The 24,733-nt window shown below is 42.6% G+C and overlaps 1 protein-coding gene and 1 long non-coding RNA gene across 2 annotated transcripts; one reads left to right on the top strand and one right to left on the bottom strand.

Annotated features, from left to right (window-relative positions):
- The first annotated feature begins 1,369 nt into the window (after positions 1-1,369).
- LOC134870341 (uncharacterized) lies at positions 1,370-5,694 on the top strand. Its single transcript, XR_010166550.1, has 3 exons — positions 1,370-1,565; positions 3,199-4,903; positions 5,165-5,694. It is a non-coding gene; the product is annotated as an uncharacterized LOC134870341 (long non-coding RNA).
- Positions 5,695-15,859: 10,165 nt separating this feature from the next.
- LOC134871031 (uncharacterized) lies at positions 15,860-17,419 on the bottom strand. Its single transcript, XM_063893616.1, has 3 exons — positions 17,219-17,419; positions 16,797-16,983; positions 15,860-16,649 (listed from the first exon to the last, which is right to left on the bottom strand). Exons 1-3 carry the CDS (start codon positions 17,350-17,352, stop codon positions 16,176-16,178), a joined length of 795 nt encoding a protein of 264 aa, XP_063749686.1. The 5' UTR covers positions 17,353-17,419; the 3' UTR covers positions 15,860-16,175.
- Positions 17,420-24,733: the final 7,314 nt, after the last annotated feature.

Genomic DNA, 24,733 nt, shown 5'->3' with positions numbered 1-24,733 from the left:
GGGGCCGTTTGGAGAATGTTCACTGGAGTTATGAGAAAGCCGTGTTTCATGGCAAGCATTGTGTTGCCATGGCAAGGGCATATGATGACACCCCATAATAGACCTAGGTGTCTTTAGGTCTGCATCAATATAAAACACATGAGGTTTTGGGCCGTGTGGAGAAAGTTCACTGGAGTTATGACAAAACCGTTTTTCATGGCAAGCTCTGGGTTGCCATAGCAATGGCATATGATGACATCCCATAATAGGCATAGGTGTCTTGAGGCCTGCATCGTTATGTGGTGTATTAAATCTGGAGATATATCAGGGCAGATACTCCCTGAGGTCAGAGGAAGGTTGGGTGGAAGAAGAGTGAAAAACAACATCTGAAATACGTTAAAGATGTCCTAGGTCACTGAGTGGGGCATACAGAGTTATGGCCTAGGTGGTATAGTAAATCAGTTCATATGCAGTTGTTTACTCCCTGAGGTCATAGAGAGTGCAGAGAGTGATGTGGTACGACAGGAGGTTGTAGAACAAACCTCTGGACTACGTCAGAAGACCTCCAGGGATGAGTAAGACAAAGACTAACGTATATCTCACCTTATTTGGGTATCCGCAAGACATGCTGTACGAACGTATAGTTCACCTTATTTGGGTACACATCCTCATAGAACATCGCATTTTTCCACACACCCACATTTCTCCTATAAAGTGTATGCACAAAGACTGTTCGGGAGACTTCCACAATTGGCTCTGGGAACCCCGCATCGCCCGTGTTGGTGTCTGATACTATGCTGTTGTAATAAACCTTATTATATACAAGCTGGTGTCTCCGGAGACTTCTTCATCATCTTCACAAACATCGCTACAAGATATACTTCAGACTTGGCGTCACGAACTTGGCCGTCTTGCGATCTTCAGGCGACTCTACAACACATCTCCTGCCAAGGCGTCACAGTCCGGTGAGCATTTGTGGGGTTGGATGTGAGGTGTTGCTCTGGCTCGCACCGGGTGAACTGATGTGTGGGGATATGCCATGTTTGTGTTGATGTTGGAGGGAGACTCCGTTCTAAATTGGGGATTTATTGCGTAGTGCACAACGCAATAGGGGGGAGTGTATTGAAGTAAAAGAAATAGGGAAACAGGAATAGGAAGGAATATAGGTATAAATAAAGGATGTGAAGTTAAAAGCAAAAGGGTAGAATAAGCAGAGCTGGGCAGTATTTTAACTACATGTATTTGAAATACGTATTTAAAATACTTTTCAGTATTTTGCATTTTGTATTTTTACAAGATTGGAAAAAATGAAATGTAGTTTGTATTTAAATACTTTGAGGTGCTGTATTTGGGTATTTTAAATACAAAAATACTTTGCAAAAAACCGTTTTTTTAAATCAGTAAAACTAAGCGAATCACCAGAGATCTTTGGGTCAAGACGTAAATCACGTGACACGCCCAATCGAGACTTGAATGCGACCATTTTTTCTCCGCGACGTCAGCAGTCATCACTACTACAGCAGTGAAGAGGACCTGCACCTACACGGCTCTGTTGCTGGCTTTTCGAGGCATGAAACAACACTAAGGTGAAATGTTTTGTATAAAAAAAATGCTACAGTCTTCCCACACACATTGTCAACAGAATTACACCATAAGCACTAGACTATTTTCGAGTGTTAGCTTTCTCTTGAATGATGAGTGTTTGATAGGCAGGGGTTGATAAATGACGGTCAGTCAAATTGCTTAGGTCAGCGAAATTGAGCAAGTTTCTTAGAGTGTAGCCTAGGTAGCTTATCAAATATAGACCAGAGAGGTCAAACATGAATGCTTGACTCGCAAAAGGTAAACTAGTACTAAACGTAAGATATGGTGATTAAATTAGTCACTCTCACTGAGGACAGTTAGGAGATCCAATTTTAAATTGGATGAAACGGTAGAGGAACACGGCCATATTATTTGATGTTAAACGAGAAAGGACCCGTTTCTATGACCCCCAATAAAACAAATAACGCCAGTTTTGTGTTTAAACCCGTAATAGCCCCTGTATCGGCCTAGTGATGTTGTAGGAGCCCTCGCAGGCATGTTCCCTCCCACGGCAAGACCTCGAGCTGGCGAATTCCTTTTCCACTCGGTACCAAATTCTATTACCAAACGAAAGAATGAGATAGGCTAAACTGGGCTCATAACAATGTTTTGAGCCCAGAACGATCCATAACTATAACCTGTCAATAAAGTACTTATTTATTTATTGTGAAAAAACGTGAGAAAATTGTGTTGTTTAGGGGCTTGGGCCACTTGACAAATGTCCATCATAGAGCAGTAGGCTAGGTCTAAGCATTTCTGAATAATATTAAGTCTTCTATGTTGATTCATACTAACTAATTATATGGAGATTCAGTTCCTGTTAGAGCTCCAACCAAAGCTAGGGAGGATCCTTGAAAACCCACTTTTATATAATCTTAAACTACACATTTAGCTTCTAAAATCATATTCACACTTGGCTTTTTTTTTTTTTAATAGTCCATTAGAGACCAATACAGTAGGCTGTATTAAGCATTTCTAGGGCATATTATTTATTTTATATTTGTATTTATTGAAAACTAATTCAGTATCTGTAGATCACTAGATTTGGAGTCACTGCCTGTTATGGCGCATAGTAGTTAGTTTTGTGCATGGAGCTTAGCTCAGCTGTTAGCAGAGATGTCAAAAGTAAAAGTTAAAAAAAAAAGAAAGAAAAGAAACACAGTTTCCCTCCAACACAGGTAACTTATCTGAGTAACCAGTAGACCTGTGTACTTGTCTTACGATCAGCTGACTACACTGGTTGGATCAAGTTTGTGGTGGGTCCTTGTTAGATTGTTAGAAGTGTTTTTCAGTAACAACGCAGTCTATCTATCCCATTAGGTACAATGGAGTAAATGGTCTAACAGCTATGTAATAGGCTACCACGTGCTAGTGTTGTACTTACACCAGAAAATGTACTTTTACTTTTACTTTTGACACCTCTGGCTTTTAGTTTTTCCACTTCCAAACGCTTTATCATTAGTATCCTAGGTAATATTTCACTTGGCAGGTTAGAAGAGCCCTTTCATGCAAGTGCATATAGTAGTCAGTTTCGGATTTAATTGTTTTTCCTTTTTTTATGATGTGATTTAAGTGTGTGTCTGTTGAAGAGTAACTGACTAACAACTTTTTTTTTGACAATTTCGTTTGAAATAGAGGATGTCCCACTGAACTGAGATGAGTGACAATCATGATGATGAAGAGGCGTCAGGTGAGCCTCAAGCCACCACATCTTCAGAAGGTACCACTGGGCCTAGGTGTGCCATATTGGATGGGAAATTCTTCAAAGTAGTATCTCAAAATCCAAGTGGAAAGATAGAAGCTGAGTGTCAGCTGTGCACAACCAAGAAAGCCATTATTTGTGGCTCTTATCAAGCAACAACAAATTTCAAGACACATTTGAAAAGAAAACACCCAGAGAATCTACAGGAATTTGAAAATTACAAAAAGGAAAGTGCAAGTGGCCAGCAGAAGAAAGCCAAAACATCATTAAGGCAGACTCGTTTGTTTGACCATGCTAGCCCAACAATATCACAAAGTAAAGTCGACTCCCTTGTGAAATCCTTTGTTGTCAAAGGAATGCACTCATTAGCCACCGTTGAACAAACAGAATTCATCGAGCTTGTGCAGGGACTTCACCCAGGTGCCAATGTAATGTCCAGACGGACACTCGGACGACGGATTGATGAAGAATTTGCAACAAAAAAAGCATTCCTAAAAGAGACGCTTAAAAATGTTCGCCGTGTTTGTACAACAGTGGATATTTGGTCAACAAAGAAAACCAGTTATTTGGGAGCAACAGTACATTGGATCAATGGAGACACGCTGGAAAGGCAGTCAGCCGCTCTTGCCGTTAGGCATTTTCCCAGCCCCCATACTTATAACCGAATAGCAGAACTGTTGGATGAGATTCACACAGAATATGGGCTGTCTTCAGACACCATTGTGTCTACAGTTACTGATAATGCATCCAACTTTGCAAAGGCCTTTAAAGAGTTCAGTGTCACTGGAAAAACAAATGACCCAGATGAAGTTGAAGAGCTGGACGATGAGCTGTCCTTCCTGGTCATAGATCCTGAGAGAGAAGAAGCATCTGAGTGTTCCATCATTTTACCACCACACCTCCGGTGTGCGACACATACTCTGAGTTTAATCTCAACTACTGATGTCAAGAAATCGATCACTAGCAATGCAACTCTCAGCAGGCTGAATCATTCAACGATGGCGAAGTGCTCAGCATTATGGACAGCATCTGGCAGACCAAAGAGTGCTGAAACGCTAGGCAAAGTAATCGAGCAGTAACTCAAGACACCCTGCATTACAAGGTGGAATTCTCTGCATGACTCCTTGAGTCAGTTGTCATTCTTGCGTGACAAGCTCCCTGATGCCATGACTGCCCTGCAACTTCCACCATTCAGGGAAGTCGAACTGGACTACATTGAGGAATTTTGCAGAGTGTTACGACCGATTGCCATCTCAATAGATCGGCTTCAAGGGCAATCTGCATGCTATTATGGTGAGCTGTTGCCAACACTTTTCACCATTCAAGCCAAGCTGGAGGATCTGCAAGCATCAAACTTGAGGTACTGCTCACACGTTCTTCAAGCAACCATAGCAGGGTTCAAAAAACGCTTCCACAATTTTCTGATGCTGGAGCATGACGTGAATGAGGCCATCCTGGCAACCACAACACACCCATACTTTAAGATGAGGTGGTTACCCCAGAGGTTGGCTTCTGAGAAGAGGCGAATACAGCAACTGATGCTGCACTCAGCAGACGAACTCAGACTTCTCTCAGAGAGTGACGGGACCACACCGAGCACAGAGGAGAATGACGAATTCTTTGTGTTCACTGATCAAGGTGAGAAGAATTTCTTTACACTTTAAAATACTTAATTATGTAATTTACAATAGCATGTTTTACCTTTTGGTGACAATTTCAGTATTTATACTTTGAAGAATGCATTATTTGGTCCTCGGGGGGGAGTTTGTGCTAGGTATTGCTATGACCCTGTCTGATTGTTGTCTATCTGTCTGTTTGTCCATGCATAGTGTCTGGCAGAGGCCAGCTTGCCATCTCTGATTGCTCTTGTTTTTTTTCTGTTGTCTTCAATCTCTACAGGAACAGTCAACCAGCTGGAGGCCGAGGCCTTGCCCAGCCACAGCAAGGCGGAACTGGAGACCCTTCATTTTTTGGAGGATCCCAGAAAAGACCTGGCTTCACTAAATGCATACCCTTTGATGAAACAGCTTTTTGTGAGATTTAACACAACCCTACCATCCTCAGCCCCGGTTGAGCGCCTGTTTTCTTTTGCTGGCTTAGTGAACCGGCCTGACAGAAGGTCATTAACACCAGATATGCTGGAGAAGTTGGTTGTCCTGAAGAACAACTGATCTGTTTTTCTGTTTAATATGGATAAAATAAAATGGATTTGAATGTAGCGTTAGCTGTCTCCTTTTTTATTTATTGTACATTCCTCAGTTTACAGACAGTATTCAATACAGGCATTATCTCGCGTGTATTTTTGTATTTTCAAAATACAAAATACTTGTATTGTATTTAAATACATTTTCCAGACCAGTATTTTTGTATTTTATTTTGATACATTTTTTGATCAAGTATTTGTATTTTGTATCAAAATACTTTATGATGTATTTGTGCCCAGCTCTGAGAATAAGCCTAATTAGTAACGAAAAAGGGAGCAACACAACGGTGCAAGATTAACGAAGATGGGCCCCCGAGCTTCTTAACGGTAAGACATTTGTAAAGTAGACACTGCGTGAAAATTGACTTTGAAAGATAGTCAGATTTGGAAGGTAAGGTAAATAACCCTGGGCCCAGGGCAATTGGTCAACGGTAAAAAATATAGAAAGGAATAAGGATAAAGGAAATAAAGGGAAAAGTAGCCGCGGATTTGGATAAAGCCCTCAGAAGAGGCGATGTTAGATTAGCCTAAAAATCCTGAAAAGTTACTAGGTTGATTTTTTTGGTCTGTTCTGGGAACTGGGTGTAGAATAAGAAATTCATTGGTTTGTATTTGGCATTTGTTGACGAACGAATGTTGGGATTAGTCATTTGAATATTTTACACCTATTAAGGTAGCAGAAATGTAGAAATAAAGGGATAATAGGAGCGGCAAGGAAAAGCATGCTATAGGGAAATGTATGAATGAGAGGCCTTTGTGAAAGTTAGGATTGAATGCATACTGTGTGTTTGGAAGAATGCTGAATTTATGGGGTGCTGGACGGAGCTGGGCTCTGCTGCATCTGTATGTGTGAAGGGCTAAAAATAGCCCAACGTTTGAGGGAGAGATACGGAAGAGAGAAGAGATTCAGTAAAATCCAGGAAAAAGGATTCTGTGCACTGTTAAAACATATGAGCCTCTTTGAAGAAGATGTTTTGACTTCGTACTAGTAAAAGATATGAGCCTCCAAGGAGAGGACATTTGGAAACAGTAAAAAATATATGTAAATATATATATGAACTTTTTCTCAGAGGACTTTTATTTGGCTAAAACTGATGAGCTTTATGGGGAACATTTTCGAATCTGCTACAAAGGATGAGTCTCTGTTAAGGGAACATTTTTAAATTGGTTAAAGTGTATGAGCCCCCAGAAAAGACGTTTATGATTTTGAAGAACAGGGGAGAGATCATTAGAGATATGTATGTGCCAATGCAGGACTATAAAGTAACTTTTTGAAGTAATATACAAACACTGGTTATCTATTGAGTTTGTCTTTGCCAAAACGGAGACCTTCAACTTCAATTTCTTGTTTCTATTTTTTCTGTTGGAGTTTGGTTGGGAAAAGGGGGTATCCTTCTTCCTCCCCATCATCTGTATGTGAGGGAGCTGAAACGCAGAGAGGGGCTGCAGAGGACGTGAAAACCTGGCCAGGATACGATAGGGACTGAGGATTGCTGACTACAGAGGGGGCAGCACCAATCCAGTCTGAATCCAGGCCAGTGCAGTTCTTGTCCACAGCTCTTCTATACCTGCTTTTTGACTATATTCAAGTGTGTTCATTTACAGTTAAACATCACTGATATGCCTTTGGTGTACTTTCATATATTTTATTATATGAGTATTTAAACATTTCTAAACCGAATTGGGGTTAATAAATTGCAGGATTTGCATTCACGAGTATACCTGCTGTAGTTGGTTTGGAATAAGGCTTGGCAACAGACTGAGTACACGCATTTGAAATAGTTTTCAGAGTGTTAGGTTTTGGGGCTTGACTTTGTTGGGAGCGCATGGGCGTGGATTGTTGGTTGTCGGTTCAGACTGTGGTACCTGTGGCTTTGTTGTGGTGGTTTTGTTTTTATGGAAATAAGCTATTCAGTCCTGTGCAGTGGGTCATTCTTTTATATCTTTTTCCATTGAAATACTAGATTACAATCGAGTAATTAATTGAGTGCACAACACCTAACATTATTTGATTGATTTGATTAGTTAGTTGATTGATTTTGTCGATTGATTGATTGATTTGGTTGATTGATTTGATTGGATTGATTGATTGATTAATTAATTAATTCACTGCTTGATTTGGCAGATCGATCGATTGATTGATTGATTGATTGATTGATTGGTTTAATTGAGTGGATGATTTATGGAAAAATTGATATTAAAATAAATAAAAAGAGAGGGAGAAGTGATTACAATAGTTTTAAGTAGTTTAAAAGTTTCAGCAATAGGGTTAATTTAGGATTTGGGAACGTAAAACACTTGTCAAAATGAAGAAAAAGAACATTAAAACTACCAATCCAAATGTAATTACTCCTGGGGATGTAGTACAGAAGAATAATCCTTTAATTAAAGGTATTGAAAAGATGTCTGAGAAATGGCACAAACGTTGGCCTGATATTGAACAAACATGGCCAGTGGAAGGGACGCTTAACCTCGATGTAATCAAAACAATGCAGGTGCTCGTTTCTACATACAAAACTGACCAAAAGAAGGGCAAGAAAGGGAGGCAACGTAAAGAGAAGAGACAGATAGAGCTCGGCATTCTTCAGTTGTTTGAAAATGAGGGACAGAAACGGTTAAAAGTAACAAAAGTTAAGAATGAGAGAGGCGCGGAAGTAATTCGGAAAAATGCGAAGGAAATACAAAAACTGGCAGCGGAAATTAATACACCTTTTCGCATACGGAACCAATAAAGAGCCCTCCACCTTATAAGAAGGAGGCGACCAGTGAAGAAATCTATCCCCAACTCCCAGTGATCAGCCAAAGGGGTGGTTACAGCATCCGAGATGAAGATGACCAAGTAATAGAAACGGGACGAGCGAAAACAACTATAAGAATGTATCCAAGGGCCAAAAGTAAGAAGAAAACGACCCGGTTGGAAACAGGGGGGAAACTGAGGATCAGGAGAAGAAAGTCCGAGGATGATGACCAGAGTGATCAAGAAGAGGCTAGGGGCGGATATGACACTGCAGTCAGGCGGATGCTGGCTAAAGCGGAAAAGAGAGGAGATAGCACAGAGACAGAAGAGGACTCGAGAGATGATGAATCTAGTGAATGTGACATTGGAGACGACAATGAATATTTAGGGGGCGAGGGCCCCTCGACGTCAGTAGGATTTGAACCTACAATCTCCAGTACTACAAGGAAGGAAGACAGAAAGAAGGTTATAAAACAGATGGAAGAAATGATCGACGAAAGTATAGCGGCTTTGGAGTTAGCCACTACATTAGAACGTAAAAGAAGGTTGATATGCCGCATAGAAGAATTGCGGACGGAGAAGGAAGAGCTGCAAGGAAAACAATTCCGAGAAACAAATGCTAGATATTCACTTCGCCCAAGAAAAGGAACACTTAAGAAGATGCTTCCTGTAATAGTTTGTGGACAGAATTTGGAGTACAAGCCTTGGCAGAATACCGATATGTCAGATATAATGCAGAAGTTGCCTACTCTTCAAGATGGAGCACATCCGTGGACTTCAAAGATGGATGAGCTCATGGTGGGAACAAAATTCGCCATGGGGGATATTAAAAGATTGTTAGCTAACCTTCTTGGGGTTCCAACTATGGAAGAGATTCTACAGAGAGATGGGTTGGTGTTGTGATGCCTGGTGATCCATCTCAGATGCCATTATTACAGGTGGCTAGTATAGATGGCGACAAGGCAGAAGTATGGATAGAAGGGAAGTTACTGGAGAAATATCCATATTGAACGTCCGATTTTGATATACAAGTGATATTTATATCTATTAGAGTGTTGTCATGTGGTAGTTATAACGGGGGGTTCTAGGTTTAGGGGGGAATATGGAAATCATAACCTCCAATAATATGAGATCGTGAATCTGACATTATAATCAGTGTTTGATGTTTTACGTTGCATCTGTTGTTTTCTGCAAAGATACTGGTTTTTGTTTTTCTTTCCTTCCATAAGGACAAGGGGGGAATTTACACTGGAGGGATCCAGACACTCAAACTGGACAATTAAAATGGACTGAAGGATTCTGGGACGTTGGACAAAGTGTTCGGATTTGACATATGAGCGACCCTACACTGAGAGTCGTCTACGTTGCTGCAGAGGAGCTGCAGTGCGAACCACTACTGTGTCTTTTTCTTACATATATTTGTATGAGTTATACTTACACGTCCATAATTGTGTCACTGTATCAATGTGTGGGGAATGATGTTATCTGGCATTGAGTAGATATGTGGGGACCTCATTTGTTTTCTTTTTATTTAACGCCTAGGGAAATTGGGTCTAGGCAGGGAAAGGTCCATTGGAAGGTGCGATGGGTCGACCAGCCAGAATTGGGACATCGTTTCGATTTTGATTTCTGAGGTTTCCATATGTATTTGCTTAAGTTACATTCTACACATATTGTTATAAATAATTAGAGTTACTCCTTTTGATAGGTCTGGAGTACTTTGTGTGGTCGCCTAGGGCAGAGGGGCCGTGAGAGAATTTTCCTGTTTAGATTGTTTGAGGGTAATTTGGGAAGATGGCTGTCGGACAGGTTTTTTGCTCTCACACTCTATAAAATGATATTAGTGTTAAAGTTGTGCTGTAGAAAGCATGTAGTGGAGGAATTGTTACCTATATCAAAATTGTAGTCATGTATGGTTTATTATTTTAGTTTCGAGACTCTGTGTAGTCTCGAAGGGGGGAATATGTGGTGTATTAAATCTGGAGATATAGCAGGGCAGATACTCCCTGAGGTCAGAGGAAGGTTGGGTGAAAGAAGACTGAAAAACAACATCTGAAATACTTTAAAGATGCCCTAGGTCACTGAGTGGGGCATACAAAGTTATGGCCTAGGTGGTATAGTAAATCAGTTCATATGCAGTTGTTTACTCCCTGAGGTCATAGAGAGTGCAGAGATTGATGTGGTACGACAGGAGGTTGTAGAACAAACCTCTGGACTACGTCAGACGACCTCCAGGGATGAGTAAGACAAAGACTAACGTATATCTCACCTTATTTGGGTATCCGCAAGACATGCTGTACGAACGTATAGTTCACCTTATTTGGGTACACATCCTCATAGAACATCGCATTTTTCCACACACCCACATTTCTCCTATAAAGTGTATGCACAAAGACTGTTCGGGGGACTTCCACAATTGGCTCTGGGAACCCCGCATCGCCCGTGTTGGTGTCTGATACTATGCTGTTGTAATACACCTTATTATAAACAAGCTGGTGTCTCCGGAGACTTCTTCATCATCTTCACAAACATCGCTACAAGATATACTTCAGTTATCAAACATATTAAGTTTGGAGTCGTTTGGCGACTATTCACTGGAGTTATTAGAAAATCGTGCTTCATGGCAAGCATTGTGTTGGCATGGCAAGCCGCATATGATTACACCCCATAATAGGCTTAGGTGTCCTAAGGTCTGCATCGTTATCAAACATATGAAGTTTGGTGTTGATCGGCCCATGTATATTGGAGTTACGGCGACATCGTGTTTTATAGCGAAGGATGCGTTGGTATTCAAACGGCAGATGACGACACCTTGGATTTTAGGTAGAGCTGTTGAGGTATGGACCGCTGATGTACATTTGAAGTTTAAGGGCGATTAGACCTTTTTCCTTGGAGTTACCACAACATTGTGTTTTATGGCGAGGGATGGGTTGCCTTGGAAGCCCCACATATTTAATCCTCAGATTTTACGTAGAGCTGTTGAGGCATGGACCAGTGATGTATGTGAAGTTTGGTGGCGATCAGACCATTTCCCACGGACTTACGGCGACATTGTGTTTTATTGCGAGGGATGCATTGCCGAGGAAATGCCACATATTCAAACCTCAGATTCTACGTTGAGTTGTGTCATTTTGCAGGGTTGTCGCTCGCTTCGCTTAGGATTACAATAGGGTCTTCGCCGACCCCTGGTCTCAGACCCTAATAATAATCCTTTCAACATCAATTATGCTTCGAGTAGAGTGACGTGGGCTACCCAACTGTCATGATTTCGACCCATTTTTTTTGCTTTTGCCCATCGTTTTCCCTGTTTTCTGTGTGTTTTGCAGTGTTGTCGCTTGCTTCACTTGCGATTACAATAGGGTCTTCGCCGACCTCTGGTCTCAGACCCTAATAATAATCCTTTCAATATCAGTTATTCTTCAAGTAGAGTGACGTGGGCTTCCCTGCGCCCACGTCACTAGGCTCGTGCGTCCTAACTGCCCAGCATGACTCAAGACCCCTTTTTTTGTGCTTCTGCCCATCGTTTTACCTGTTTTGTGTACGTTTTGCAAGGTTTTCACTTGCTTTGCTTGCGATTACCATAGTGTCTTCGCCGACCTCTGGTCTCAGACCCTTATAATAAATGTAGGGCTGCCCTCTAATAGTCCACTAAACGTTTCTCAGGTTTTCATTAGCTTATTAGTCCGATGAGAAAAGGCAAACATTGGCCTCCCATTTCTACGCCAACAGAGTGCATCTTAGCCGGCTTCATTGACTCAGAGCAGGTCATGAAGTTTACCCGACAACATGTTTTAGGTTCTCGTAATACAAGACTGGGATCAGAGGAAACAGGCAGCAGTGAGTGACAGAGGGTAGCTGCAGCCTCTCATAAATTTATTGAGACCTATATACAATAAATTCATTTCATTTCATTTCATCAATGTTATTTTTGCCAAATGCATGTGATGATGTAGGTATGTTTTACTGTGTCGATAATAAATGAACGTAGTGTTCGGTGTGTGTCCCTCTGCTTGTTCTGAAACATTACAAATTATCATCGGCCCTTCTACCGTTTTCAATATCGCTAACAGGCGGAGCGCTTCGTCTGTGCGCCAGGACTCATGCACTTTGCACGTGCAAATGTAATTCATATTTCAAAGGCTCATTATAATTATTTTATATCATCTTTTATATTTAGCACAATGTACCATGATGTTACTCATAACAGTCTCTCTCAGCCTTGAAACAGAAAACATTTAGTTTAAACAAGAAAAACTATATATATTAATAAATATATAATATAATCATAAACGTACGATGACTAAGTCTAAATTGAAGACGACAAAGAAACTATAAAAATCTTTAGTAGATGTTACCTATGAATAAATGTTGACATCAGACATTAAAGATTATATTCATTATTTGCCTTTTCCAACATTTCTATGAAGCTCCATGATGCTGATACTGAAGAGTTTAAACTTACATCATGTTTTCTTTTTTCAGACTGGAGGAATGCTGGTTGTCAGAGATCAGCTGTGCTGCTGTGGCCTCAGCTCTGAAGTCCAACCCCTCCCATCTGAGAGATCTGAACCTGAGTAACAATAATCTGCAGGATTCAGGAGTGAAGCTACTGAGAGATCTGCTGGAGAGTCCACACTGCAGACTGCAGACTCTCTGGTCAGTAAGGGGTCTCTGCTGGTTCAGCATTTCTGTGTGGGGGGGTTGATGTGTTCTCACACTGAGTAATTCCTCCAGTTCTTCCTTCCAGATGTAGCCTAGCTTAGCACAACTCATCATGCAACCCATTCTCTGCAATTTCTTATTTATTTGATGTCATTCTTCCACAAACATCATAATATGAGCGAGTCTGTTTGGTTCTCCTGTCCTGTGTTTGTTTCTAGAAGAATGAGCAGTTATTTCCTGTAAGCTGAGAGCTGTAGCAGTCAGTGGTTGTGTTTGCAGAGAAGATATAATGGGATGTAAAGCATGAGATCAGTCAGGACTCTGAAACTGACTCAAAGAACAAACACTGATTTCAGACCTGATCCAGAACTGTTGGGTTGTGTTGATCCCTACAGGATCAGAGATAATGAGACAATCAGAGCCAAGATCCAGAAGAGCTGTGAGTATTGAAACGATATCCTCCATTCATCAAGATATTCTACATTAAAATCTGATCTTAAATGAAAAATATGGACTTATTCCATCTTGTTTCAGCTCTCTTCAATCATTGTAGCTGCTAATGTTTCTCTCTGTTCATGTTTTATTATTCTTTCTCTGTCTCTTCTTCCCTCCATCAAGAGACTCCGATGTAAACAGGAGGTGGAAACTGGAGGAACTGACGGTATATTTTCCATAAAACACAAACAATCAAATTCACTTAAAGCTGCAGGGGTCGAATGACCCTGCGACCCTAAAATAACCTTCTGACCTCTGACTCATCATCCCTTACATCGTACATCATCAGTTTGAGTTAGTGGGGAAACCATCAACACACATCAGACTCTCCCAGAGGCGCCAGTGATCACTGTTAGATTAATAAATGAATGTGGACATGAACTTTAAAAGCATATTTTAGTGATTATGATTCTGTATAAAACATACTGTTGAGAGTTAAAGTGGCTTCGGGCTAAATTACTGGAGGAGAATGACTTTGATTTTATGTTCCTTTATCTTTTTAGCATCTTGTCTTCAGTTGATCTAACTGTAAAACCAATCATCTCAATAACTGTATATCTGATCTAATGATCTGTGTATTGCTAGAGAGATAGAGACATGTGGGGTTCAACAAGGCTTCATCCTGGGGCCCCCTTCTCTTTAACATCTACATATTACCACTGGCTCAGATAATGAAAATCAACAAAATAAGTTGTATTTAAAATAAATTTGCTTTGCCTCGAACCCAATTGAATGCATTGGAACATTTGGTGCAATTTGGTGTTTTGTCCTGTAACTTCTGAACTGTACCCCCAGAAACACAATTATATTTTCCCTGGATCATCGAGATCAGACAAATATATTGATATAAACTTTTATTTTCTGCAATTTTTAATTTGTCAAAATCTGTATTTTAGCTGATCCTTCTAAACATTTTTTATCAATCATCGCCATATTTGGAACAGACCATTTCTATAGCAATACGAACGATATTCATACTTTTATGATTAAGTGATATATAAATGCCGAAAAATATAAACTTTTTAAGATTGTTGATGTTCCATACCTGTGATTATATAAATTGTCTTTTTTTAAATAAATATTGTTCCTGCTTTTATGCGTTTGTTATGTTTTGCTATAGTTAGCCCTCATGGTTAGCTCCGATGCTGTTGGCAGGGTTTACCATAGACTGTATATATTGATGGACAGAGGTTCGTCCTTAAAAGTGAAGCAAGCGCTAGTCCAGAGCCCCCTGGTGGCTGGCTGCAGTACAATGCGTAGCTCCGCCCATTCCCATGTATTTTCAATGGGCAAGTAACCAACTTTCTATGTCACTTTTCTCACCTAAAACAAATTTTGCATCCACAACTTTTTATTCGAAAAAATAGCTTTCAAGGTGCTTCACATCACACCATTTTTCTTTTTCCCGAGAAATTATTTTCTTTAATGTTATTTTAATAAATATAAAAGGGGCGTGGTTACACTTTGATTGACAGTGCAGCCGCTTGCAACCTCCTTCAACATTTCATTTCATTCAGAGTAGCTGTAGGCTCGGCTGTAGTGGTGTTCTTTTGTCAGGCAACTCATATTTGTTTTATTTGCTGTTATTACTTTACATTTATATATATAGCCCCAGAGAGTCGGACTCGGCCTGTGTGTGTGGTGGGGAACGGACGGAGAAGGGGGCGTGTTTCACTCGATAAGGGGCGTGTTTCACTTGATGAGTGGGCGGGTCTGATCGCGACCTCCTCTTCACTGCGCATGCTTCAGATTCTACTGCGCAAGCGCACTTCGAACTGGCTCCAAATTTTCAAAGATGGCGTCGCCTCGGTTGCTTCAATTCTATAGAACACAGCTGAATGGAGCCACTCTGTCCATCTATATATACAGTCTATGGGGTTTACATTATAAAGAGTGACTCTTCTCCATAACACTTTGTGGGGTAAACGTGTAGAGTGCAGTGTCACATATGACCAGATGGTGGTGCTATAACGAACCTTTCATCTATTAATTTTTCCCTGGTTTTTGGGTTTAGTGATCCGTGTAGTTTCCGTGATGAGGACTGAGGGCTCAGATGGAGATGAAGAGCATCTGCTAAGAAAAACTCAATATGCAGCAACAGTCAAACATGTTTGAACATGAGTTTAGGCTCAACTAGGATGCTTTAAAGTTGGAACAGAAACTAAAGCAATGTTAGTTTTAGACGTAAGGGAAATTACTTTGCTAATCACCCCTTCTCAGAGTCTGCGGTCCTCGGACACAGGCCTCCGAACCTTAATGACCTTTTGGTTGTGGACCAAAGGAGAGGACCAAAATCCCTCCTGAGATGTGTGCACACCTGGTGACTAACTACAAGAAGCATCTGACCTCTGTGCTGTCCAACAAGGCTTTCTCCACTAAGAACTAAGAAATGTTTTGCAGGGGGATCAAATACTTATTTCCCCCAATTAAATGCAAATCAATTTATATCTTTTTTAGTGGTGGGCATAGATTAATTTTTTTAATCTAGATTAATCTAGATTAAAATGGCTCATTTGAATTCTGCCGAAGGCATTCAGAATATGTGTGCTACCCAAATAATGACTAAAAGTAAGTCTTTGAGAACGGGTTTCTCAAGCCAGGTGGTGCATTAGACCAGGGGCTCATCTCCAGTTTCCAAAATGCATCACAAACTGCTTGAGAAAGCTGTTCTATGATAATTGGTGATGAAAATAAATCAATGACAATGAGATGTACTTGTGTTTATTAACTGTTTATTTTTAGTTGAACAGTAGGCCTATATAACAGGTTGTAATGAACTGTTTACAGTCAGTAGCTTTGTGTCAGTCAAAGCTCTATTTCTCCTTCTTCCACCAGTCACTCAGGCAGACCAGTTTGTTCACATTTTCTGGTGACAAACAAGCTCTCCTCTTCTGCACAATATGGCCTGCTAAAGAAAAAAGTCTCTCGCATGGGACAGTTGTGGCAGGGGTCCCCAAGTATTTACGGGCAATTTGGGCCATCTTACCATAGACAGCAGTGTGCTCCGACCACCATTTCAGTGGACACTGGTCTAGACTGGCACTGGGCTCTACCTTGTACCTCTCCACTGTACTGTCTTCTGGTGTCTCCTCATCTGATTCTGAGTCGGATCCCATCAGTAGCAGGGCTGTTTTCTTCTTGGGTGGCTCAGGGTTCTCCTCCCTGAGTGGCTGCACAGCAGGTTCTTCTCCCTTCATCAACGCACTTAGCTTTGCCCACACTGGCTCCCTCTCTGCTCTGGGCAAGCACTTGAGGTCCTTAAATCGTGGATCTAGAGCAGTCGCCACCTTTGATGAATAAAAAATAATAATTATTGATTGATGAAAATGTCACTTTCCAAATCCAACCTCCATATTTCTTCATGACTTATTCATCTGGCTTTACAGTCTATTATGGTCATAAAATGCAGTTATCTTCTGGTCACTCTGACATACCTTAAGCCATTCCAGGTTTATTTTCTCCCTCCGCTGGTTGAGGTCCTTGATGAAGGCAGCCTTGAATCGCACAATATAGGCAGGATCATCATCTGAGATGTTCATCGCGTGCTGGAGGTGGCACAGGGCAGGTAGAACCACAGAGCAGGATACATACTTATCTCCACCAAGGAGCTCAGTGATGTACCTACAGACAGACAGACAGACAGACAGACAGACAGACAGACAGACAGACAGACACACAGACACACAGACACACAGACACACAGACACACAGACACACACACACAGAGCAAAAAATTATTAGTGACAGATTCATTTAACTCAGATTACACATTTAAGGGCAGGTGTTTCTTACATACAAAGTGACATTTAAAAACTTGTATGCCAATTCATGAACACACTATCTTTGTAGACCATACCTGCATGGCTCCAGCAGTTTCTCTAGCTTTGCCAACTTCTCATAATCCGCATTTGTTGGGAGGGCCAGGTTGTGCTTCTGCAGAGACAGCGTTGTGTGCAGTGCGTCTCTGTTGCGCCTCACGCGCTTTATCATCTCGAGAGTGGAATTCCAACGCGTTGGAACATCTTGCACGAGTGACTCCTTAACTTGTCCAAGGGAGGATTGTTTGACATTTAGCTCGTCTGAGTTGGCCGAACTGTGTTTGAAATGTCCGACCACTTTACGGCACTTGGCCAGTGCACCATCAAAACCACCTTCCCGAAGTGACATTACAATAGCTCTCTGTACAACATGCGCAACACAGGGCAAGTGCTCGAATGGCAGTATCCTCCCTGCTGCCACCATATTAGGAGCGCTATCTGTTCCAATAGTGCTTATTTTGTCAGTTATCCCCCACTGATTAGCGACGTCGAGGAACTGCCTTGCACACGCTTCTGCAAAGTGACGCTCCTCTGTTTTCATCACACCTAACGGACAGACAAAGTAAATTAGAATAATTTCACTACTAGTAGTAAACATATAGCAATTATCAAGAAGCAAACATAACGTGGTGGTAATTAATAGGCTACGAAATTAAATTATGTAATTTAAAATGACATAACGTAGCATACCTAAAGCGAAGGAGTGAAGTTCCCAGCTAGCATCGATGAGGTGTACTGTAACGCCGAGGTAGTTGTCGTTGTTAACGGACGTCCAATGGTCCCCAGTCAGTGCTACAGACCTCGCCTCTACCATCTTCTCAACTTTCGTAGCTTTCTCTTCTGCGTGCTGGTCATGTATTCTCCTCATGATAGTTCGCCTCGCAGGTAGTTTGTAAGATGGGTCACCTGTGGCCGCCTGGAGAACAAGCTCGAGCCCGTCATCTTCAACCACGCTAATCGGCCTGCAGCTGGTGGCAATCCACTGAGCGAGGAGACTAGTTAGCTTGGCTGATAGAGCTGTGCTGACGGGCTTGCCTCGGTTGCACTCAAACATAGTTGTTTGACGACGAGTCTTCCCCCGCGCTACATCAGTGCTTGGCCCGCCATCTTCCGCATTAGCTGAGGGATGCTTTGCGTTTAGGTGGTACTTGAGACTGGATGAACTCCTACAGTAAACTAATTCCGCATTGCACAAGGTGCAAACAACCTTATTTTTGTCGAGGTTTCCATCGGGAAGCTTCTTAAAAATAAATTTCCCCTGAAGCAAACCCGGCGGCTTCATACCTGCTGTATCCATGTTAGCATGTCACGTTTAATGTGGCTGATTTGACCGGGGTCAGATCCACAGACAGAAGAAACACAGGTCAAAGACTCGATCTCGCCCCCTACAGTGCAATTCGGCTAGGTATACATCCGCGCTAAATTATCAAGGTGAAAGTCATCATAGCTTGCGTAGTATAGACCCAGCTCCCAACCCAACTTTGAGAATAGATTAACGGCGATATTTGTTTTTATCGCCGACAAGAGTCTCACGTTAACGCAGCACGTTAACGCCGATAACGGCCCACCACTAATCTTTTTTCTATTTTACGTTTCTGGATTTTTTGTTTGATATTCTGTCTCTTTGTTAAAATAAACCTACCATTAAAAGTATAGACTGTTCATTTCTTTTTAAGTGGGCAAACTAACTAATGCCCCTTTTCCACCAAACCGGATCCCGTTCAAGATCCGATCTTTTGCTTCTCTGGCACTTTTCTGGTTCTAGCCTGTAGCACCCCTTGTGTTTCCACCGCTCAGAGGCCAAATGGAGCTCAAGTGGAGCTGCGTCATTGCATCATCGTTTGCGTCATGACGTAACCGTTTACGTGCCCTCTTATGACTGCATTATATTCACAGTCTGACTGTCACACAAGCAGCTGATGCATACCCCCCCTCCCCATAAGTGAATGTGTTTCAGTCTGAATTGATGCTGTTTGGCATCACAACGCTGTAATGAAAGTGTCTCTGGCATTAGACAGGTGATGTTAGCATAACAAGCGAGGCTACTCTGAATCTTGACTACTTTGCCATCCTATTGTGGCATAAGCCGTTTTCTACAGGCATATTTTACCGACGTAGTTCTCGTTCTGATTTTACTTCTGATGGCAACTTGTGTAGCCCATATATTGATTCCATCCGATAGCTGCAATCAGTGTCCGAACTACGGGGGGACTCGGGGGATCCGAGACCCCCTGAAACTGACACGAGATCCCCCGAAAACATGATTTGGGAAATGTTGGGGGGTCTCTAAAATATTGGCAAAATGTGTTGATTGATATTGAAATCGTGTGTAACGGGAACTATTTGCATATCAGAAGTGTTGTGTTTACATCAAAGATAAAATAAACAGATATGACAACGACTGCAGTCTATCCCCATAATTTCTCACGAATTCTAGGCCTGTTTGTGTGTGGTTGTGCCTCTTTCCCATGCGCATTTTGATACAATGTATGTTGTGGGTGTGGCCGAAGTTTGAGAAAGTGTTTTTTTAATAATTCCGTCTTCAGTCAGATCGTGTAAGTGCAAGTGGTCAGCGTTAGCAATGGCTAAACGACAGCAAGGCACTCTTTCCCCTTTTGGATTTTAAAAAAAAAGCAAAAGTTCTGAGGAACAAGATGTTGTTCAGTCAGCAGATGACAGTGGACAAGCGTCCGCAACCACGTGCATTACTGGAAACGCTGGACCCACGGTCAGCGTGCAGCAGGACCAACGGTCAGCATGCAGCATGCAGCAGGATCGAGCAGGCAGCGTGGAGCTATCTGCCGGTGAGTCCACGTCCGTGGCCCTCTCTCACCTGAGCATCTGGACGAGCCAGCAGTGGACAGAGTGGAAGTCTCGAAACCTCTGGCTGTATACAAAGGATGGCAAGTTGGGATGCTCTGTCTGCCGGGACACAAAAACCCTTTTATCGGAAATGGGAAGTGGCACACACCTGTCTGAGGAATGGATACACGGGGATGTAAGTAGCCAGACACAATTCGGGTTACGTAAAAAAATATACAAACATAGGGATAGCAACGCGCACAGAAGGGCAGTCGAGATAACAAAAACCAAGCAAAAGGACATTCTACCCAACAGAGTTACTGCGATTAATGCCAAAGCGACAGAAGAAACGGCACTGTCCTTTAGATCGGCCTATTCACCCTATTACGCCCCGCCCATTTTTAACGGCTTTTTTCTTCCGCTTTGTGTATGATCTTCCGGTCAGCTAGTTCCGGTTAGCTAGTGTAACCTAACCTTTAGTGTGACCTTTAAGATGGATGTTACCTGGGCAGAGACAAGCGATGCTGTTCGTAGTAGTGGAGGTGAAATTTTACAACACCCTAGTCAAATAAAAGAGTGGATGGACGACATGAGGAGATGGCCCCCTGTGATGTACGGCGATATTTTCAATCATATGGTTTTATCTGTAGGCGTAGACGGGGCTTCGATGAAAAACTTTAAAAGCACTGAAGCATACCAGTACCTGCACAGCGGAAAGGTCGGTCGCGTCCTGCTTCATAAACTCGATGATACAAAGTTATTTTTAAAAGCCAACGTAAGCCCAAGCCAGGCCAGCTCTCTAGGTCACAACGCTTGGGTTTTGGTAACAACGGAGGGAGTTGTGGAGACAACAGGATGCTCCTGTATTGCCGGCCTGAGAAGATCCTGCAGTCACGCCGCTGCAATTTAAAAGCTAAAAGTAAAAGTAAAAGTAAAAGCTGGCAGGACTAGCTTGACCCTTCTTTCAATTAGGAGATCTTGAATGACAAAGCCCCTATCAGCCATGACCTCATCACCTGGACGCAGGTATTCCAGAAAACCTGAATTTGCAGTGATGAACTTGTCACTGCACCTTCCTCCATATGCAGGTGACACGAACATGATAAGGCAACAAGGTGCAATTGCTACCAGGAACTTGATGGTATTTTGTCCATAGTAGTGGCTGTAAGACTCCCCTCTGGAATCAAGGTTGTGGGGCTTCTGAAGGGGCGTTTCAGAGCAGTCGATGACACAGGTGGTTAATGAATAATGCTCTTTGAAACACTGTGGCATTGTTGCCCTAATAGTCTCCCTGGGTAGCCAAGGGATGTAAAGCCGCATCCTCTCCTCCATGACCTCTTACCAGAAAGAAATTACCTTGCTGACAAAGGGCTGTGACACCTGAAACCTCTCTGCGATGTCTTGTTGAAGTAGGTTCAGACGAAGCTTCATGAGAGTCATTAAGACCTGATCCCACGGATGAATATGAGAGCTGTTAGAGAAATCACGGGTTAGGTCATCAGCCAAAGAGGTGAAAGCATCCAGATGCAACCCAGTGTAAAGTAGGCTCAGGTTGTCATTTCGCACAAGCTCTTGATATTTTGCAGTGCTCGCTGAGCACTGGGTTGCCTGGTCACACAGCAGAGGTTGGTGAAGTAAAGGTCTTGCAGCATAGTTGTGATCGGTCATGCATTGATCCTCCCACTGCGTTCCGATGTCGCGATGTCCATCACCCTCCGGCTCGAGCTCAGGCTCAGCCTCAGCAGCATTGCTGGTTGATGCCTCTATGAAAATAATGACTCAGTTAAAACTAAGATGTATCCGTGTTGTCATGGCTTAACTAAGGTTAACACTATTTTGAAAACATTTACTCCTAAACTACAATCGTTTAAAACTGTGTTGACAAGCAGTCGATAACAGAATGTTACCACAGCTACTAACTCGCGTTATGGCAAAGTATGTTCTGAGAACTTACCTGATTGCCTAACAAGCTGTCGTCGCGGACGTCGCACCGGAGCTTCATACCCAAGCCATTTCTCGGGATACGGGTGTTGGGTAGTAGGTCTACCATCCACAAAATGAAACGAACAGACATAGGGTCTTTTTGGAGTTTTTTTTAAGTGAAGTGCCCTCAGCCAAAGACGCCGGTCTTCCTCAACGCTAGGAGGCGGATATAGATGAAACGATGGCCCACAGCATTCAATTAGCTTCTTCCCGTGAGTAAAACACTGTTGCTGAAGAGACAATCTTCTTTTTCTCCAATTGTTATGGCAACCACGGACTGCACAAATTATACTCGTCATTTTACCTGACTTCTTTTTGCCCTTGCTTTTAATGTTAGCGAACGCCTCAGCTGTTCCACCGGAAGTACTAGCACAAAATAAACAAGATGGCTCCGCCCTTGTAACCATGGAGAATAGGGTGAATATGGTGGCCAAGGAAAGGCTAGCCTATCAGAAGCTACCTGCTATAATGAAATTGCAAGAGCTGAATGGGGCAAAAGTGGGTCCTGTGCACAAATCAGACAAATCATGTGCTGAAATGATTGGTCATATTGCGCAGGAAATGAGAAGAAAGTTAGTTTCAAACATAAAAGAAATGAATTCAAGAATCAGCCTAACCATTGATGAGAGCACAGTGCACGGACGTGCCTATCTCATTATTTATGTAAGATGTGACGTGAGTGGGAAAGGAGACGTGGACAATGTATTTTTGGACATTGCAGAGCTGACACAGGGCACAAATGCAGAATCCATTTTCAATAGTTTGAGACAGAGTTTGCGCCAAGCTGGGGTAGATGACGAGTTTTTGGGCCGGAACCTCATTAGCATCGCCACAGATGGTGCTGCAGTCCTCACCGGTAAAACCACTGGGCTGATTGCGAGGCTGAAACGCGATTTCCCCAACATACAGTCAATCCACTGTCTCGCCCACCGCCTTGAATTGGCTGTCCATGACTCACTCAAGGAGGTTGCTGGATGTAACCACTTTGAGATTTTCATCTCCAAGCTCTATGCTCTGTACCACCAGTCCGCAAAGAATGCACGCTTGCTTGAGGAGGCGGCTGCTGACCTCAATATGCAGGTTTTGAGAATCGGACAAATATTCACTATACGATGGGTGGCTAGTAGCTTTAACACCGTGAGAGCAGTGTGGAACAACTTCCCCGCATTAGCGCGCCACTTCAAAACAGCAAGTGAAGATCCAGGTCGAAATGACACAGAGAGAAAAAAATTCCTGGGGCTATACAAACATCTCACACACAAAGGGCTTTTAATGGATCTGGCGTGCATGAAAGATATGCTACGTGAGCTGCAGGGCCTATCATTAAAACTCCAGCGGAGAGACTTATCCCTAGTGGATGCCACTCGCCACATTCAGCAGACAGTGGATGTCCTGACAGCCATGAAAGAGAGCGGAGGGAAATCCACACTGAAGGCCGAACAACGCGCGTCCGTGGGCCTGTTTAAAGATGTGGAACTGTCCGAGAGCAGGGAGAAAATTAACCGGCGCCAGTTCTATCAGTCGGTGATTGACGGACTTAAAATGCGCATGCCAGAGTCGGACCTTGTCCAGATGTTGAAACCCCTGGAAAAGCACTTCTGGCCAAAAGACCGCAACTCGCTAATCATGTATGGAGAACATGAAGTACGGAAACTAGCGAAAACACTAGGCGAGTCGGCTAAAGAGGCAGCGGATGAGTTTCGTGACTGGAAGTTGCAAGGTGGTGCTCCGGGCAAAACACTGGAAAAGTTGTGTACAGCAAGCAGGACATATCTCCCAACCTCGTCAGAGTGTGAAAGGGGGTATTCGGCCGTCAATAATACGGACAGTAAAACCCGCAACAGACTGTGCGAGAAAAGCCTGTCATCGCTACTTTTTGTGGATTTAAATGGACCCCCACTGGAGCGTTTTGACCCAGCACCCTTCATCACATCATGGATCAAATCAGGTCATCGCATGTCCACGTCATGGGTTTCTGGACCAACAGCCAAGGAAGGCGAGCCAAGGCCTTTGTGGTCTATTCTGCTTTAAAGTAAGACATGATGCATTTAATTATTCCTATATGCTGGGTTTGGAAACGCCTGATGGATTCGTTCATGTTTGTGGTGCCTATTTGTTTGTTGACGCTTGTTGCCGTGCAAGATTGGTTGCTTTATTGTGTATGCCGATGTGAACATGATTTCCAGTGATCTTTGGTGGAAGTGTTGAGTAGGCCTATGTTGCCTGTGTTTTTCTTGCGTGTGGTATTATTGTTGACGCGATGTTGTTTTTGAGCATGCCAACGGACATGATTTCCCCTTATGATTGCAGACGCGATGCGTGTGTGGAGGTGTGGAGCCTGTGTGCGTAATTGCCGTAAAGCTGTGCTGTCCGCGTATGATTCTGTATGTAGGCTTGTGTTTTCGAGATCCGCGCTCTGAGTCAAGCACAAGAGCAAGCGCCCCCCCCCCGAGAGAAAAATGGGACCCCCGAAAATCTCGGCATAGTTCGAACACTGGCTGCAATAATACAACAGGAGAACGTCTGCCTGCTCTTCCCAATGATCAATAACAGTGAACGGATGGTGATTAAAGTAAGGTAAAATAAACAGCATCACACTGACCTGGTTAGTGTTGCCTGACTTTATAAAGTGTGTGTTTAAAAGTGTGTGTGGTCGCGTTCTTGTCACTTTGCTCAGCCCTACTGCTTGTTACAACTTGGATTCGCCATGAACTGTTATTACTCGGGTTAATCTCCCCCTGAAGTAAGCGTGACGTATTGGTTCGTGT

This window comes from Eleginops maclovinus, chromosome 10, assembly GCF_036324505.1.
Source record: "Eleginops maclovinus isolate JMC-PN-2008 ecotype Puerto Natales chromosome 10, JC_Emac_rtc_rv5, whole genome shotgun sequence".
Lineage (NCBI taxonomy): Eukaryota > Metazoa > Chordata > Actinopteri > Perciformes > Eleginopidae > Eleginops > Eleginops maclovinus.
Note: the sequence above shows the minus strand (reverse complement) of the source record. Positions and strands in the feature narration are given on the sequence as shown.

What these genes read in the sequence shown, in the direction of transcription:
- LOC134871031 (XM_063893616.1), bottom strand. Translation starts at nt 17,352, where the DNA reads ATGATAAAGCGCGTGAGGCGCAACAGAGACGCACTGCACACAACGCTG. An exon ending in AAACTGCTGGAGCCATGCAG is followed by an intron (nt 16,984 to 17,218) that starts GTATGGTCTACA and finishes GTCTGTCTGTAG; the next exon opens with GTACATCACTGAGCTCCTTG. An exon ending in TAAACCTGGAATGGCTTAAG is followed by an intron (nt 16,650 to 16,796) that starts GTATGTCAGAGT and finishes TATTCATCAAAG; the next exon opens with GTGGCGACTGCTCTAGATCC.